The 20,156-nt window shown below is 31.4% G+C and overlaps 1 protein-coding gene across 1 annotated transcript in view; it reads right to left on the reverse strand.

The window, feature by feature from the left end:
• Positions 1-689: 689 nt before the first annotated feature.
• Positions 690-20,156, reverse strand: part of LOC114342409 (uncharacterized) — a 58,575-nt gene continuing 39,108 nt past the window's right edge. Inside the window, exons 3-5 of the mRNA XM_028293214.2 lie at positions 12,300-12,473; positions 12,086-12,228; positions 690-870 (exon numbers count right to left, since the gene is read on the reverse strand). Coding sequence (XP_028149015.1) covers positions 765-870; positions 12,086-12,228; positions 12,300-12,473 — 423 coding nt within the window. The 3' untranslated portion in view covers positions 690-764. The remainder of the gene's footprint in view (positions 871-12,085; positions 12,229-12,299; positions 12,474-20,156) is intronic.

The raw sequence follows: 20,156 nt of genomic DNA on the forward strand, positions 1-20,156 counted from the left end.
CCGTAATAGGCATAAGGAAAAGACAAGAAGGAGAGTATTTTTGAAATAAACAAAAAAAGGGATATGCTTGCATTTTTTTCTAAACTTTAAAAATTTTGAACTGTATACTTTTACGTTACTTTTAGACTTAATTATGTTTTTATAGAACAATAATAAGAGTAGGTAATTAAAAAAAACCATTCTACATCAGTTATCAATGCAAGCATGAGGAAAGAGGAAGGCCGCTGTAAGGTGAAACGTAAAAAGAAAATGCTCAAAATTAATTTTAACATAAGATATGTCCTGCTTTAACGGTATATGTATACCTAAGTAAAAAATACATATTTTTAATCACATAATTAATTACTAGAACAACCAACCGCCGCACTATAGCTTACAGCAGAACTATCAAAACCTACAAAGCTGACCGTTCTATTTCTTACTTATAGGTACTATACTATATCGCTTTGGTGATATTCCAATATTGTCCCTTTGGATAAGCAGTATTTCCAAGTTTACCAAGTTTTTTTAATATTTACGTTTCTAAAAAGACATCGTTCGGTTAACTATCCTTTCATCGAAATTCTCTTCTTAATTGTGTTTCAACATTTACAAGACAGTGTTACATAAACTAAATGAAACCAACTACATGAATATTAACTTGCCTTAGACCAAGCTATAATTGTCTCCACTTTGCGTAAAACAAGAAACATGTAGAATTATTTATTTCGTATATGTTTACAGTTTAATGGAAGATTCTTATATCGAACAATGGATTAGCTGGATTAGCAATTCCAAGTTAGAGGATTACATTTAGACAATCGAGGATGATTCGGTAGAACAGGAACATATTCATCGCCATATTTTCCTTTCTTGGGCTTTCTACGAATCCTATATTATAAAAAACATATTAATTAAATAATTCTTACAAAATTCTTATGAAATTTAAAATAATTTGACAAAAATAAAACTATAAGAGAAGTGAATACAGAGAGCACGTAAAGGTTGGAATAAATTCATTTTCTCGAGAATGGACAATTTTGGGAAAAAATCCCGAAACACGTCGATTTTTATTTATAAATTACGACTTTTTGGCTTATGTATCATACTAGTGACGTCACCCATTTGGGCGTGATGACGTCATCGATGATTTTTTTAAATGAGAATAGGGGTGGTGTTATAGATCATTTGAAAGGTAATTCAATTCTCTATTCAGTAATACAAACATTAACATAATTATTTATACAGGGTGTCCAAAAAAAAATTTTTGAATTAAATTTATTCACATAAAAAGAAGAATCTATGTAATTTATTTAATTCAAAATACATTTTACTGCTATCATAAGAGAGGAAAAAATGTTTATTTGACAAATAAATATTGTTTTTTGCAAATTCAATATTAAAGCAGCCACTCACCTGCCTCTTGACAATTTGAGCATTTAATTTAAGCGAAAAGCAATGATTATTTTCAAATAAACATTTTTTTCTGTTTTCTATAAATTCTGTTTTCTGTAAGTAAAATGTATTTTGAATTAAATAAATTACACATATTCTTCTTTTTATGTCAGTCAATTTAATTCAAAAAAAAATTTTTCGACACCCTGTATAAATAATTATGTTAATGTTTATATTACTGAATAGATAATTGAATTACCTTTCAAATAAGCTATCATACGACCCCTATTCTCATTTAAAAAAATCATCGATGACGTCATAACGCCCAAATGGGTGACGTCACTAGTATGATTTATATGCCAAAAAGTCGTAATTTAAAAATAAAAATTGACCTGTTTCGGGATTTTTTTACAAAATCGTCCATTTTCGAGAAAATGAATTTATTCCAACCTTTACGTGCTCACTGTATAAAAGATGTATGGTACTAAAGCTTGAAAATTTTCAGGTGGATATCCGCTTAATTGGTAGGAACATGTGAATATTTAAGAGCACATTGGTTAGAAGGAATAGGTCAAGTAAGGATACATAATAATGTATAAAAAACTTTTAAGGGAATTACTGCGATAATCAATTACCAAGTAAAAATTTAACACATTGTATTGAGGTATTGAATGACTGCAGCATTTACAGAAATCTACATAGTTGCGGTTGTACAAGTTTACCGAAATATCTGAAATCGCCAAGGTCACTCAGGTAGCAAATCAAGGAGAGGGGACCTCAGTTGAACGCAACGCGTTGGTGCAAAGAGAAAACATCCATTTAAAGAGAATTGTGCGCGAAATTAGTGATTTTGCGACAATGAAAATAAAATCGCCGAATAGTTGTTTATTTAGAATACATTTTAAAAAATTTAATATACATGAATATTACAAGTGCCGTGACAAATAGCAAATATAGTACTTATTGAGTTACATAGGATACAAGAATGGGTAGCTGCTTTGATAGTAATACTCTGGGCTAATTAGCAAAATTCATGGAAAAGTTATTTACCAGCAATTTTATTGCTGAAATCGAATTATAAGATCCTATATATTAATAATATAGGTATGCAAAGTCCGCAGATAGTGTGCTACTTTTTTTATAAACAAAATGGCGCCGACAAATCGTATTTTTTTCAATTATTGCTCTATAACTCCGAAGATTTTAACTTTACAACAAAAACACCCAAATAAAAATTCACCGCAATTAAATTCTGCATAGAGATATGTTTTTCCCGATTTGCTCCGACGAAAATTTTCCTCGGAAAATGCGGGTTTTCCCAACAAAAACTCTAATTTTCAAATAAAGTTTTAGGTAAGAAATTATTAATCAATAATTAAATAACTTAGTGACATCAAAGCTTTCTTGGTATAGATTGTAATTCCAGAAGCCGGTGAAAATTAAACGAATATTTTAGCTACAATTCAATTGTTAATTAACAATTTACGATCGCAATAATAACCAAACTAATCATGATACATTGATCAAACTTATAAAGATTATAAAGATGAGATGCTTATTTAATATTTTATCGACAAAATATAAATTTTTCGTTTTTTTTTGCATAATCTTTAAATTTTGAAAAAGAAATAGTTATAATACGCTGGTCTAATTAGTAAAGTACAAAGAAAGGTTATTTACCAGCAATTTTATTGCTGGAATCGAATATTATGATCCTATATATATCAATAATATAGGTATGCAAAGTCCGCAGATAGTGTGCTACTTTTTTTATTAACAAAATGGTGCCCCCAATTCGTGTTTTTTTCAATTATTGGTCTATAACTCCGAAGATTTTAACTTTACCCCAAAAACACTCAAATAAAAATTCATCACAATTTAATTCTACATAGAGGCATGTTTTTCCCGATTTGCTCCGACGAAAATTTTCCTCGGAAAATCTGGGGTTTCCCAACAAAATCTCGAATTTTCAAATAAATTTTTTGGGCAAGTAATTATTTATCGATAATTAAATAACTTGGTGAAATAAAAGCTTTCTTGGTATAGATTATAACTGCAGAAGCCGGTGAAAATTAAACGAATATTTTAGCAACAATTCAATTGATAATTAACAATTTACAGTCGCAATAAACCAAAATAATCATGAGACATTGATCAAACTTATAAAGATGAGATGCTTATTTAATATTTTATCGACAAAATATAAATTTTTCGTTTTTTGCATAATCTTTAAATTAAAAAAAAATAATTATAATACGCTGGTCTAATTAGTAAAGTACCGGGTGTCCCAATAAGAATGGCTCTCGGCCATATCTCAGGAACCGTTTATAGTAGAGCTTTGAAATAAAAAATTTTATAACAAAAGTTGCCTCAGGAAAAGCCTGGAAATTATTTTCATAATTGTGGGTCCACCGCTAGAGGGCGTAATTGAATATCAAAAATTTAAAAATCTAAATTTTACAAAATTTTCCTAATGACGGGGCACTGGAAATCCGATTATTGTATTCTTCATCAAATTCTGCGCATATTTGATTTAACAAGTTTAACTCTACCTTTGCAAATAAGAGGTGGGGGTGAGTGGGTGGGGGGTTATGAAAAAAGGGCTGTAAGTCCGGTTCTACTAAATCAAATTTTGAAAAGTGGGTCTTGTTGAAGACAGATCTTTTTCTTCAATGTAAGCGTGATAATTTTGAACCATCCTAATAAGTAATAAGCCAGCTGGGAGGCGTTATTAATTTTTTTTCAGAAATCTAGTTTTCTTTGGAAAATATTAAATACAAGTATGCATTTTTAATCATAATTTATAAAATTAGATTAAATTAGCAATAGAATAGCGAAAACCGCATGTCGATACCTTTTTTCTATCTCAAGATATCTCGAGAAACGTGTAAATTTTATACATAACTGTTACTTTCACCGGTAAACTAAGTTAATGAAAAGTAGTGTGCTGTGGACAAAACAAAATATCATTTTCCAGATGTCATCGTATAAAAATATAATTAATTAAAACAACAATATAAAGAGAAACAATACTATTAAAATTAAATATAACACAGAACAAAAAGAACTACTTAGTGACGAACTAAATATTCAAATTGTTGCCCATCATACACTACTCTAGAATACATTATCCAGAGAATACTAAACGCCATTCAAAGCATATCGAGAGCAGAAATTGAGACTGCTGTTCAATCTACTCTTGAAAGAGTAAATGTTTGCAACGCAAATAATGGGCAAAAATTTGAACGTTTATGTCATCACTAAATAGTTGTTTTTATTTCTTTGTAATAGGGCTTTTCAACGCTTCTCATTTGTTTCGAGCCTTTGTCATATGCCGTATAATCCGTCTATAATATTAATATACGAGATATGAACGAGGCTCGAAACAAATGAGAAGCGTTGAAAAGACCTAATATACGTTGACAGCTGGAAAATGTTTCTTTGTTGTTTCCATAGCACACTACCTTTAATGAATTTAGTTTACCGGTGACAGTAACAGTTATGTTTTTAAATTTACACGTTTTGTAAGATATCTCGAGATAGAAAAAAGTTATTAACATGCAGTTTTCGCTATTCTGTTGATAATTTTGTCCAATTTGGTAATATTGTATTAAAAATGCATGTTTGTATTTAATATTTTCCAAGGAACACTAGATTTCTGAAAAAAAATAAATAACGCCTTCTAGCTGGCATATTACTCAGTAATTTGGTTCGAAATCATAACTTTTACATTGACGAAAAAGATCTGTCTTCAACAAGACCAAGTTTGCAAAATTTGATTAAGCAGAACCGGACTCACAGCCAGTTTTTCATAACAAGGTTACCACTCATCCCCACCTCTTATTTCCAAAGGTAGACCTAAACTTGTCAAATCAAAATTTTTGATATTCAATTACGCCCTCTAGCGGTGGTCCCACAATTATGAAAATAATTTCCAGGCTTTTCCTGAGGCAACTTTTGTTATAAAATTTTTTATTTCAAAGCTCTACTATAAACGGTTCCTGAGATATGGCCGAGAGCCATTCTTATTGGGACACCCGGTACAAAAAAAGGTTATTTACCAGCAATTTTATTGCTGGAAGCGAACATTATGATCCCATATATTAATAATATAGGTATGCAAAGTCCGCAGATAGTGTGCTACTTTTTTATTAACAAAATGGTGCCCCCAATTCGTGTTTTTTTCAATTATTGGTCTATAACTCCGAAGATTTTAACTTTACCCCAAAAACACTCAAATAAAAATTCATCGCAATTTAATTCTACATAGAGGCATGTTTTTCCCGATTTGCTCCGACGAAAATTTTCCTCGGAAAATCTGGGGTTTCCCAACAAAATCTCGAATTTTCAAATAAATTTTTTGGGCAAGTAATTATTTATCGATAATTAAATAACTTGGTGAAATAAAAGCTTTCTTGGTATAGATTATAACTGCAGAAGCCGGTGAAAATTAAACGAATATTTTAGCAACAATTCAATTGATAATTAACAATTTACAGTCGCAATAAACCAAAATAATCATGAGACATTGATCAAACTTATAAAGATGAGAGGCTTATTTAATATTTTATCGACAAAATATAAATTTTTCGTTTTTTGCAGAATCTTTAAATTAAAAAAAAATAATTATAATACGCTGGTCTAATCAGTAAAGTACCGGGTGTCCCAATAAGAATGGCTCTCGGCCATATCTCAGGAACCGTTTATAGTAGAGCTTTGAAATAAAAAATTTTATAACAAAAGTTGCCTCAGGAAAAGCCTGGAAATTATTTTCATAATTGTGGGTCCACCGCTAGAGGGCGTAATTGAATATCAAAAATTTAAAAATCTAAATTTTACAAAATTTTCCTAATGACGGGGCACTGGAAATCCGATTATTGTATTCTTCATCAAATTCTGCGCATATTTGATTTAACAAGTTTAACTCTACCTTTGCAAATAAGAGGTGGGGGTGAGTGGGTGGGGGGTTATGAAAAAAGGGCTGTAAGTCCGGTTCTACTAAATCAAATTTTGAAAAGTGGGTCTTGTTGAAGACAGATCTTTTTCTTCAATGTAAGCGTGATAATTTTGAACCATCCTAATAAGTAATAAGCCAGCTGGGAGGCGTTATTAATTTTTTTTCAGAAATCTAGTTTTCTTTGGAAAATATTAAATACAAGTATGCATTTTTAATCATAATTTATAAAATTAGATTAAATTAGCAATAGAATAGCGAAAACCGCATGTCGATACCTTTTTTCTATCTCAAGATATCTCGAGAAACGTGTAAATTTTATACATAACTGTTACTTTCACCGGTAATCTAAGTTAATGAAAAGTAGTGTGCTGTGGACAAAACAAAATATCATTTTCCAGATGTCATCGTATAAAAATATAATTAATTAAAACAACAATATAAAGAGAAACAATACTATTAAAATTAAATATAACACAGAACAAAAAGAACTACTTAGTGACGAACTAAATATTCAAATTGTTGCCCATCATACACTACTCTAGAATACATTATCCAGAGAATACTAAACGCCATTCAAAGCATATCGAGAGCAGAAATTGAGACTGCTGTTCAATCTACTCTTGAAAGAGTAAATGTTTGCAACGCAAATAATGGGCAAAAATTTGAACGTTTATGTCATCACTAAATAGTTGTTTTTATTTCTTTGTAATAGGGCTTTTCAACGCTTCTCATTTGTTTCGAGCCTTTGTCATATGCCGTATAATCCGTCTATAATATTAATATACGAGATATGAACGAGGCTCGAAACAAATGAGAAGCGTTGAAAAGACCTAATATACGTTGACAGCTGGAAAATGTTTCTTTGTTGTTTCCATAGCACACTACCTTTAATGAATTTAGTTTACCGGTGACAGTAACAGTTATGTTTTTAAATTTACACGTTTTGTAAGATATCTCGAGATAGAAAAAAGTTATTAACATGCAGTTTTCGCTATTCTGTTGATAATTTTGTCCAATTTGGTAATATTGTATTAAAAATGCATGTTTGTATTTAATATTTTCCAAGGAACACTAGATTTCTGAAAAAAAATAAATAACGCCTTCTAGCTGGCATATTACTCAGTAAGTTGGTTCGAAATCATAACTTTTACATTGACGAAAAAGATCTGTCTTCAACAAGACCAAGTTTGCAAAATTTGATTAAGCAGAACCGGACTCACAGCCAGTTTTTCATAACAAGGTTCCCACTCATCCCCACCTCTTATTTCCAAAGGTAGACCTAAACTTGTCAAATCAAATATGCGTAGAAATTTATGAAGAATACGACGATCGGATTTCCAGTGCCCCTTCATTAGGAAAATTTTGTAAAATTTAGATTTTTTAATTTTTGATATTCAATTACGCCCTCTAGCGGTGGTCCCACAATTATGAAAATAATTTCCAGGCTTTTCCTGAGGCAACTTTTGTTATAAAATTTTTTATTTCAAAGCTCTACTATAAACGGTTCCTGAGATATGGCCGAGAGCCATTCTTATTGGGACACCCGGTACAAAAAAAGGTTATTTACCAGCAATTTTATTGCTGGAAGCGAACATTATGATCCCATATATTAATAATATAGGTATGCAAAGTCCGCAGATAGTGTGCTACTTTTTTATTAACAAAATGGTGCCCCCAATTCGTGTTTTTTTCAATTATTGGTCTATAACTCCGAAGATTTTAACTTTACCCCAAAAACACTGAAATAAAAATTCATCGCAATTTAATTCTACATAGAGGCATGTTTTTCCCGATTTGCTCCGACGAAAATTTTCCTCGGAAAATCTGGGGTTTCCCAACAAAATCTCGAATTTTCAAATAAATTTTTTGAGCAAGCAATTATTTATCGATAATTAAATAACTTGGTGAAATAAAAGCTTTCTTGGTATAGATTATAACTGCAGAAGCCGGTGAAAATTAAACGAATATTTTAGCAACAATTCAATTGATAATTAACAATTTACAGTCGCAATAAACCAAAATAATCATGAGACATTGATCAAACTTATAAAGATGAGATGCTTATTTAATATTTTATCGACAAAATATAAATTTTTCGTTTTTTTGCATAATCTTTAAATTAAAAAAAAAATAATTATAATACGCTGGTCTAATTAGTAAAGTACAAAAAAAGGTTATTTACCAGCAATTTTATTGCTGGAATCGAACATTATGATCCTATATATTAATAATATAGGTATGCAAAGTCCGCAGATATTGTGCTACTTTTTTTTATTAACAAAATGGTGCCCCCAATTCGTGTTTTTTTCAATTATTGGTCTATAACTCCGAAGATTTTAACTTTACCCCAAAAACACTCAAATAAAAATTCATCCCAATTGAATTCTACATAGAGGCATGTTTTTCCCGATTTGCTCCGACGAAAATTTTCCTCGGAAAATCTGGGGTTTCCCAACAAAATCTCGAATTTTCAAATAAATTTTTTGGGCAAGTAATTATTTATTAATAATTAAATAACTTGGTGAAATAAAAGCTTTCTTGGTATAGATTATAACTGCAGAAGCCGGTGAAAATTAAACGAATATTTTAGCAACAATTCAATTGTTAATTAACAATTTACGATCGCAATAATAACCAAAATAATCATGATACATTGATCAAACTTATAAAGATTATAAAGATGAGATGCTTATTTAATATTTTATCCACAAAATATAAATTTTTCGTTTTTTGCATAATCTTTAAATTTTGAAAAAAAAATAGTTATAATACGCTGGTCTAATTAGTAAAGTACAAAGAAAGGTTATTTACCAGCAATTTTATTGCTGGAATCGAATATTATGATCCTATATATTAATAATATAGGTATGCAAAGTCCGCAGATAGTGTGCTACTTCTTTTATTAACAAAATGGTGCCCCCAATTCATGTTTTTTTTTTTCAATTATTGGTCTATAACTCCGAAGATTTTAACTTTACCCCAAAAACACTCAAATAAAAATTCATCGCAATTTAATTCTACATAGAGGCATGTTTTTCCCGATTTGCTCCGACGAAAATTTTCCTCGGAAAATTGGGGTTTCCCAACAAAATCTCGAATTTTCAAATAAATTTTTTGGGCAAGTAATTATTTATCAATAATTAAATAACTTGGTGAAATAAAAGCTTTCTTGGTATAGATTATAACTGCAGAAGCCGGTGAAAATTAAACGAATATTTTAGCAACAATTCAATTGTTAATTAACAATTTACAGTCGCAATAAACCAAAATAATCATGAGACATTGATCAAACTTAGAAAGATTATAAAGATGTGATGCCTATTTAATATTTTGTCGAAAAAAAAGTATTCATTTTTTGCATAATCTTTAAATGTTTAAAAAAATAGTTATAAACAAATTAACATTTCTCAGAAATTGTTTATTATATTCTAATTTTAAAAAATACTTAAAATGCGTATTTCACAGGTCTTGAAAATGAATGCTTTAAAAAATTTTTCCAACCATTTGCAAAAAAGTTATGAAACAGCAAAGTAAATGTACGATTGCTCCGTTGTTTATAATTTGTTTTAATTGTTTCAAAGCTTAAAAGTGAGTCTGTGGTGCAATCTAATTACTCACAAAGAATATCAAATATTAGTTCAACGGTTATATTTTAATCAAAGATTAAAAATACTTTTTTTGTAATTTTTAGCGCGAAAGTAGGCTTGATACAGAGCCGGAGCTAAAATGTTCACTCGAAGCGACCGACACGCAGCATACATATGCTTCTTTTCATGAGCATTTTTCAGTGCGTCACAAATGATAGAAAAAAAGGTAAGTCCGTGATAATATACATTTTAGTGACATGACATTTTAGTTAAATCTGACAGTTGTCACATTTTATTTGCAATTTGGCAAAAAACAAATCAATTGTGTTTATTGCATTTATAAAATGGTATTTTCTTTGATTTGTATAGTCTTATAAATTATTCAGATTATATTCGTAGATATATGAATTATATAATTCGCAAATTATTTTATTTTCGATTATGGCGCCATCTATTGACAACTAGAATAAATGTTATAAATGTCACCGACGAAATGTAATCACCGATGTGCGTTTTTTTCTGGCACATACAATTTAATGCGTTAGAAAGAAAACGAAAAACTGTGACGCACTGAGAGATCCTCATGAGAAAAAGCATATACTATAATTTTATTTATTAAGTGTACGTCGCGCGGGCGGTCGTCGCTTCGAGTGAAAATTTTAGCTACAGTACTGTATTAGTCTACTTTCGCGCGTGTAAATTACAAAAAAATATATTTATAATCTTTAATTAAAATATAACCATTAAACTAATAATCGATATTTTTGTAAATAATTAGCTTGTACTTTAAACTCACTTTTACGCTTTGAAAGAATTAAAAAATATATATAAACAACGTAGTAATCGTATGTTTACTTTGCTGTTTCATAACTTTTTCGCAAATGGTTGCAAAAAAGTTTTAAAGCGTTCATTTTCAAGATATTTGAAATACGCATTTTAACTATTTTTTAAAATTAGAATATAATAAAAACTTTCTGAGAAACGTTAATTTGTTTATAAATATTTTTTTTAACATTTAAAGATTATGCAAAAAAAATAAAAAAATTATATTTTGTCGACAAAATGTTAAATAGTCATCTCATCTTTTTAAGATTTCAAAGTTTGATCAGTGTATCATAATTATTTTGGTTATTATTGCGACCGTAAATTATTAATTAACAATTGAATTGTTGCTAAAATATTCGTTCAATTTTCACTAGCTTCTGGAACTATAATCTAAACCAAGAAGGCTTTTAAGTTACCAAATTATTTATTTATTGGTAGATAATTACTTATCTAAAACTTTATTAAAGATTTCGTTAGGAAAACCCGCATTTTCCGAGGAAAATTTTCGTCGGAGCAGATCGGGAAAAACATATCTCTATGCAGAATTTAATTGCGGTGAATTTTTATTTGAGTGTTTTTGTTGTAAAGTTAAAATCTTCGGAGTTATAGAGCAATAATTGAAAAAAACACGATTCTCGGGCGCCATTTTGTTTATAAAAAAAGTAGCACACTATCTGCGGACTTTGCATACCTATATTATTAATATATATAATCATAAGCTTCGATTCCAGCAATAAAATTGCTGGTAAATAACTTTTCCCAAAAATGGCCTATTCTCCGATAATCAGCCCAGACTATAGGTGAGTTCATTGTATGTTTAAAAATATTTAGAAAAGAGATAATTATATATTATTTTATGTTTGTTTTGTAAACAAGTCCATGGTGTTAGTGTTATACACGCAAATTTACGCAGGCTGTGCTGTTGGGCACACTAAAGAATACATACCTGCAACAATCACTTCCATATGGGAGACCGAAAGGAGAAGCATATGCGGATGAAAGAACTATTACAAGAGCAAATAGAGGACCAAATTTTACGGAATGGGTGCTAATTATGAGTAGGCACTCACACATCAGACACTAATGTTCGAACCAAACGCTTATCTTTTGTAGATCTGACCTGTGTAGTCACGAAAAATTCTAACTCCTTATAAGAAAGTGCATGACTTATTGATAAGGTTTCAGCACATGACTTCTTGATAGCATGTAATGAAAGGGCAGAGTACCTATAAAGGTCATGACCATGAGAAACAAGGAGTGTCTTGCCTGATGTAAGAAGAAGAGTATTGATATATCATAATGAGAAATTTAAACGTTTATGTATATTTTTGATCTTTTTTACCATCTGTAAAATGTATAATATTCATTTGTTGGCTTTGGATAAACTGACTCATTTATTGTTTCTGCTGTTTTTCTAGCATCGTTCTGTTGGAACTCCCAAATGGATTTTTTATATTTTCCAAGACCATAATTACATTGGTTACCCTAAAATAATATATTTTTAATGTAGGCAGATTTTCAAAAAATTATTATATTCCAACAAAATCTTTACTTACATAATTCTTAAATTGTTCGTCATGTTTTGGCATTCTTCCCACACGAGGATGATTAGGTAACTTTTGTACTTTATTGTGCGCCAGTAATGGCAGTAATTGATATGATAGATAGTAAGAAGACATGTAACTTCCAGTAGTTTTATCTGGTTCATTTCCACAAATAACATCATGACTCTAAAAATAAATATTAAAAAAAAACTATAAAATCATGTGTATATTAAATAGTATATATATACCTATATGTGCAACAATGGTCTATCTAACAACTTTACCAAGGTTGATTTAAAAGCTAGCAAATTCCTATGTTTTCTAGATTCTTCTATTACTTTATCCACTATTATTATGAAATATTTTTTATATCGACCGTATATTTTTGTATAATTTGTGAGCAATTTGTCTTTGTGCAAATCATTTTCATCTTTAAAACATGAAAAATAAATGAAACATGTCCCAGTTTTATGTGTTTTTGTTTCTGTTATATCACAAAGTGAAGGTTTGGATTCTTTCTCAATCATCTATGAAGAAACTGGAGACATTTAAAATGTGGTGTGGTGAACAAGAGGCAACGAGGAAGAAGAGGAATTTTCTAGCTTCAAAATCTCAGAACAACTCGGTTTAATATGACAACATCCGTATTGTTCTGTACATCTCTCACCATTAAAATGGTGGCTAGGGGGAGTTATAATGCTACATAAGGGTTACGAGAATATATCAGGCTATCCAGAAAGTACGTTAAATTTTCAAAAACCAAGTGGAAAGCTTGAGCCTTAATAAGGATTAAATTTGGATATGGTAAAAGCTTTCAACAACAGAAAGCAACGGAAATTCAAACTCAGTGGCATCCCATATTGTTTCGACATCAAGAGCGACCAGAGATAAAGCTCACACAATACATTTAAAAACCTTGAAATCGCAATCTATCCAGACCGAACATTCGCGCCCTTTCATAAGTGAATAAATAGAGATCGCCCTTAACACCCTATCCTTTTAGATACACACTGTCCTCAACGCTGTGTACTGAAATAGATACACATGGCTCGTTGTGTTCGATCTGTTGTGTCTCCTAAAAGGACACACATTCTTAAGTTTTTATATGTAGAGAATAATGTTATGGCCTGAACCAATTTCCTGGTATAACTGGGTTTGGCATTAGACATGAAAAGATAGGTTGTATGTAACTATAAATTCATATGAAAAATATTATTGTAGTACATAACTATTTGAACCCATTTTTGCAATAATCAGTTAATATTTAGATATTATTATTGTTTTTATTTATATACTCAAATGTCTTATAAACATTATATTTATTCTGAAGGAAAGAACAAAAATATACGAATTCTTAAAATAAAAATAAAGATATATTATGTATTAAACTAGAAACAATTGATTTGATATTTAGTGCGTTGCATTATAACATTTTTTACAAATAATAATGTCACACACAGAACATTTGGTGTTTACTTGAGATGCTCTCACAATTTTTCCCTCAGCATTTGTTACTCCTTTCCTTTCGTATTTCTTGTAACACTCCGAACAGCGCCCTCTGATTTTCTTGCCATCTTGGACATTTAGATGATGCACTTCTTGTTTTATGGTTCCAGATGGGCCAGTAATAGTGACGTTTTGTGTAGAACATTTTACAAGCATTGAAGTTATAACCTGTTCACGAAATTCCGTTATAGTGAGCTTCTTACGGATAGTGTTCTCGTTATACAGGAAATGAGCATTGACCAAACTCGTCCCCCAAATAATTTCGAACATAAGTTTTCTGTACCATTTCGTGCACCGCCGTAATGCAGAGGAATACGTAGCCATTTGATCACTAACATCAATGGACGACTTACCATTGTTATAGTCAAAAATTACATATTAGTAAATTCTTTCACGGTTTTTGCTGTAAATTTTAAAGAACCGCTTGGATTGACATGAAAATTGGCATACGCATAGCTAATATGTCAAAGAAAAAAAGTGATATTGGGGGTGGAAGAAGTGAAATATGTCCAAAATAAGACCGGAAATGGATAAACTAACTAATTTTAAGTAACTTTTGTTATATAGAGCTTTTTCGCCAAGTCAACACTTTTTGAGTTATTTGCGTGTGAATATGTTCATTTTTCAACAAAATAACTACATTTTTAGACGGTTCTTCGCAAATAACTCAAAAAGTAAGTATTATGTCGAAAAAAATATTCTTAGCAAAAATATTTTATTTATTTTACATGCTCTACAGGCCTTGGAGGCCTCGGGCTTTACAACTTAACAATAACAATTTTACATAATACAAATGACAATATATACTAATGTCTTATATTTATTATATAATTTGATTTAATGTCTATGTAAAAATTGCTGCACTATGTTTCTCCACTGTATCCTGTTTTTCGCTTTCTCTTTCCAGTCTGTAATTTCCATCGATCCTATATCTTCTTGAAACTTTTCGTGCCATCTTTTTCTTGGTCTACCTCGTCTCCTTGTCCCAACTGGTTTTCTTAATAGTATCTTCTTTGGCATTCTTGACCTATCCATCCTCTCGACATGACCTGCCCACCTGATTCTTTGTGCTTTTGTGTATCTTGTTATAGTTGGTTCCTTGTAAAGCATCCTTAATTCTTGATTAGTTCTTCTTTGCCAACCATCTGCCGTATTTTTCCCCCGAAAATAGTCCTCAGTACCTTGCGTTCCCATCTCTCTATCATTTCTTCTTCTGTTTTGTTTAGTACCCATGTTTCACATCCGTAGGTGACTGTTGCTCTTATTACAGTTTGGTATATTCTAATTTTCGTCTTTCTTGATACGTAATTTGACTTTAATAATTTTTTTAAACTGCTGACCTTTCGGTTACCTTTAGCTATCCTGTGCTTTAGTTCGTTTTGCTCGTGTCCTTTTTCATCTATAATGGCACCTAGATATGTAAAGTGATTTACTCGTTTAAATTTATATTCTTTTCCATCGAACGCTGTTAACTTTAGCATATCTACAGGTTCTCTTTCTGTGTTGCCTAGCACCATATACTTCGTCTTTTCTTCATTTATTTCTAGGCCGAATTTTTTTGCCTCTCTGACTAATCTTCTCATGATTTTCTTTAATTCGGTATTAGTTTTTGCTAGCAGTGTAAGGTCGTCGGCGTAGGCCATGCATTGATGTTCGTTACGGTAGATCGTTTCTTGTGTTTCTATTCTGCTGTTCCTTACAATTGTTTCCAAAACTAGGTTAAATAACACAGTTGATAGAGGGTCACCTTGTCTAAGTCCTTTTTTGACTATAAACTCTTCCGATTTGTGACTGTTCCACACTATTTCGTTAGATGTCATATTTAAGGTAATTCTTATTAACTTGATTAGTTTTTCTGGTATTTCCATTTGCCGTAGGGCTTCATACATTTTTTTTTCTATTAATTTTGTCATAGGCCTGCTTAAAATCTATGAATAGTGCATATAAAACCATTTTATGTTCGTAGCAGCTTGTTTGGATTTCTTTTATGTTAAATATTTGCTCTGTCGTCGATCTATTGTTTCTAAAGCCTGTTTGGTATTCTCCTATTAGTTTCTCTGCGTATACCTCTAATCTTTATCTTACAATCTTAGCAAATATCTTATAGCACACGTCCAGCAAAGCAATACCCCTGTAATTCTGCAACATCGTTGCATCCCCTTTTTTATGTAATGGGATTATCCAGGCTCTGGCCCACTCTTCAGGCATCTTTTCTTCTTTCCATGTAAGTTCTATCAGTTCATACACCTTTTCCAGTAGTTTTCTTCCCCCTGCTTTCAGCATTTCTGCACTTATTTCATTTGGACCTGGACTTTTATTGTTTTTCAATTTGCTTACAACTCTTTGCACTTCGTCTTTGGTTGGTTCGGCTATTCTTATATCTGCACCCTCTGTTCTGTCTTCGTCCTCTCCCTGATCTTCATAATCACTGTTTAGTAACGTTTCGAAATACATTTTCCATTCTTTCATAACTTTTCCCGGCTCACTTACTAGCTCTCCTTCTATGGTCTTTATGTAGCTTGTTTTGCTTTGGTAACCTTTTTCTACTTTTTTTACCTCTTGGTAAAATGATCTTATTTCATTGTTTTTAAATTTTTCTTCTATCTCCTGCAACTTTTTTTCATTGAATTCTCTCTTTTTCTTCCTGCAACTTTTCTTTAACTGTTTTCGTACGTGGTTATACTCTTCTCTGTTTTTGTCGTTAGGGTTGGTTAACATACGTATTCTTAACTTTTTCTTCTCTTCTGACAGCTCTACACACTCCCTATCAAACCACTCCTTAGTTCTTGTCTGTTTTTTAATTCTGGGTATCAATTTTCTGCTTATTTCTTTTGTAATGTGTTTTATTTGTTCCCATCTTTCTTCTACATCTGTGGCTTCATTCTTTGTTTCCAAAAACAATTTTTCTATTTCTTCTTGATACTTTTGCCTGGTTGTTTCTTTTTTCAGTTCAGCTACTTCGTATGATTTTGTTCTTTTTGCATCCTTTTTTACAACTATTTTTTCTTCTACTTCACTTTTACATTCAATTTTTACTAAAAAATGGTCTGAACTGCAGTCTGCTCCTCTCATACTTCTGACATTTGTAATAAATTCCGCGTGTCGTTTTTCGATCATTACATGATCAATTTGGTTAACGGTTTTTCCGTCCGGAGATGTCCACGTACCCTTATGTATCTCTTTCCGCTGTAGCTGTGTACTTCTTACCACCATATTTTTTTCCATTGCAAAACTTATCAGTCTCTGTCCGTTGTCATTTGACTCGTCGTGTTTGCTATGCTTTCCTACTGTATTTCTGTAGATTGCCTCTTTCCCCACTTTTGCATTTACATCTCCCATTATAATTTTGACGTCATGTTTCGGTATCCTTTCATATTCCATCTCCATTTTTTCATAATATATGTCTTTTATCTCTTCATCTTTTTCTTCGGTAGGGGCGTGTACATTTAAAATGCTTATATTTCTTTTTTTCCCTTTTAGTCGTATATAACACATCCTCTCCGATATAGGATTAAAACTCATAATCTTTTCTTTTAGACCTTTTCTTATAATAAAACCTGTTCCCAACATCCTATCTGCTTCTCCACTTTTGAAAAAAAACCATATTTTCTAATTCCGATATTTCTGACCTCAATTGTTTTGTTTCTTGTACCGCTACAATATCCAATTTATATCTCCCTACTTCTTTTACTAATTCCTTCATGGCTCCTTCCTCATAGGTGCCGCGTACATTCCATGTTGCCATTCTTATTTTCTCTTTTTTCCTTTTTTTCGCTCTTCTTTTTTCTTTACCCATTTCTTTACCTTTTTCATCATTCTCTACGGAGTCAGACTTTTGATCTCTTGGCTTTTCTGACTTATGGTTTTGTTTTGCCTCGTTATCTTGTTTATACTTCGTATTATCATTTTCCAATCTCATGTACTTGTCCGTTGCTTTAGTCGTTATACTTATTGGAGTCGTTTCTGCATTCCTTTTTAGTTTTTTGGGAGTCCTCTCTGGCTGTTCTGTGTGTTTCTGTCAGTTTACCATTATCCTTATCCCATTTCATATCTTTTCCATTAATATTTAGCTTCATATACCCTATTTTTGCTGTATTACCCTTATCTTTTTCCTCCTTCGCTATTTTCCTAATTATAGCCTGTATCTCTCTTTCCATTTTTGTCATGTCAGACTCTATATATACTCCTTGTCCTGTTATGTTTCTAAGTTTACTTTTGTTCCTTAATACCGAGATTTTATCCGTCATATTTTCCATTTCTGCCAGAAATGATTTATCACCAATTTTATTTCCTTCCCTCAGTTTAACCTTTAGTTGCAGATTTGCTTCAATAAACTGTTCTAGTTTTTGTTAAGTAGACCTTTTATCATTGCTATCGAAAGTTAATCCTTTAATTATTATGTTCTTTTTTCTTTTATCCTTCTCAATTCGTTCTATTCTGTCATTTGCTTCATTGAGTCGTTTTTCTAACTCCTTATTCTTTTTCTCCAGCTGTCTGACACAATCCAAGGTTTCTTGTTGCTCTCTGCGCAAGTTTTTTATTTCAATCATCATATCTTCATTTCTTGACATAATTGTCTGCATCATTTGTATCATCTGTTCATTTTGGTTATTACTCTTAGTCGGTGTTCTCCTCGTTACCTTGCTTTTTCTGAATAAATCTTCCGCATCGTACCCATCCCTACTTATCTTATTCCCGTTCTCTTCGCTGCTGCTTTCATACTCCACTCTTGCCGGTCCCGTTTTCTTAATTGCTCCACCTCCACCACTGGCCATTTTTAAGGATTATATTAATTTGTGAATTTATTTATCAATAATTATGTAGTTAAAAATCTAATTGTTTACTTTTATCGATTAGTTGTTTTTGTGGATTATCACTCACCCAGCGCCAGAATTCCTAGTGTCTAATGTATAATATGTTGCCTATCAATTGGTGCTAAATATACTCGCAAATGAGGCCTTTGGAATATGTATGCAAATTACTATACAGGTCTAGTGTAAAATGTGTTGCCTATCGACCGGCGCCAAAAATTACCCACCTTGTGGATGAGTAATTTCTACCAATCGACGTCACAACACCTTATATTCACACAATTTGTTAACTTTTCGTCCTTATTCGATGGTTTATTTGTTCACTAAAGACCGCGTCCCACCATCAAATAATTTGAGCAAACTGAAAGTGACAGTTAGTGACGTCACATCCTGAGTGTTCATTGTGGATAATAATTAAAAATTTTAATTTTAAATAAAGTACAAACAAGTTAGACAACTCAATACAAAAAATTTGATCAAACTAGACTGATAGTGAGAGCACAGATTTTTAGAATTTCAAAAAAACTGCAATTGTGACATCACTTTGACGTACTTCCTCAAGTACGTCAAGTTTGATCAAATTATTTGATGGTGAGACGCGGCCTTAAGAGTAAACAGTAGCGATCAACAGGTAGCAATAAAATATAACTTCGGGATATAGTATCATAAACTTTGGCAACATTGGTAATCTTTGACATTATGTAAGATTAATATTATTGACAATTTAACTCATAGGCGCGCTAAATGGAAGTAACCGAAAACAATTTTGTTATTAGTAAATAAATATTTATAAAAATAAACCAAAATGGGTGAAAATTTTATGATAACATAGGTATTTGTACGAAATAATAATAATAAATAATAATTTCATTGTGAAGCGAAACGAGAGCAGTCTTATTTTATTTAGTTCATAGAGCGCCAAAGGCACTCTAGAACACCCTTTAACCCTTCTTAGGGTCCCATCAGAGGTGCATATTTCATTCTCTTTGAACTACTAAAATTCGGGCTACCGTTATCGGTTCACAACGAAATGATGGCATGAATGCCGTGGCGGTATCTGCTAAAGACGAACGAAAGTTTTACTTCTAATATTAACAATATCAAAAATAAAATAAAACTTATTAGAACTAGTCTTCTGGTTAAACCAATCGTGGCTTGTGGCTTCTAAAATTTGCAAGCCAACGAATTGCCGGAGCTAAGAAGGCCGAGGGAAATCTACCAGGTTAAGTCGTACTTCATGGAATGATTATTTATTATTTTGATTAGTTCTACTCGTAATCTGAGTATTCGGAACTAAGCTTTGTTGGAATTTTACCGTGCTGGACAGGCGGGAAGTGAGATGCAGCCTGATAGGTCTTCCTCGGCATTGTTAGCTCCTGCACTTTTTATAAAAATACACTTTCTTAAATTTTTTTATCCGATGCCTAGATTTTGTGTCATTTTGGAACTACTAATGAAATAAAAAATGTTAGTAGTTCCAAAATTACACAAAATCTAGGCATCGGATAAAAAAGTTTATTTGAAGAAAGTGTATTTTTTTGTTCTCCTTAAT

The sequence above is a fragment of the Diabrotica virgifera genome, chromosome 7, assembly GCF_917563875.1.
Source record: "Diabrotica virgifera virgifera chromosome 7, PGI_DIABVI_V3a".
Classification (NCBI taxonomy): Eukaryota; Metazoa; Arthropoda; class Insecta; order Coleoptera; family Chrysomelidae; genus Diabrotica; species Diabrotica virgifera.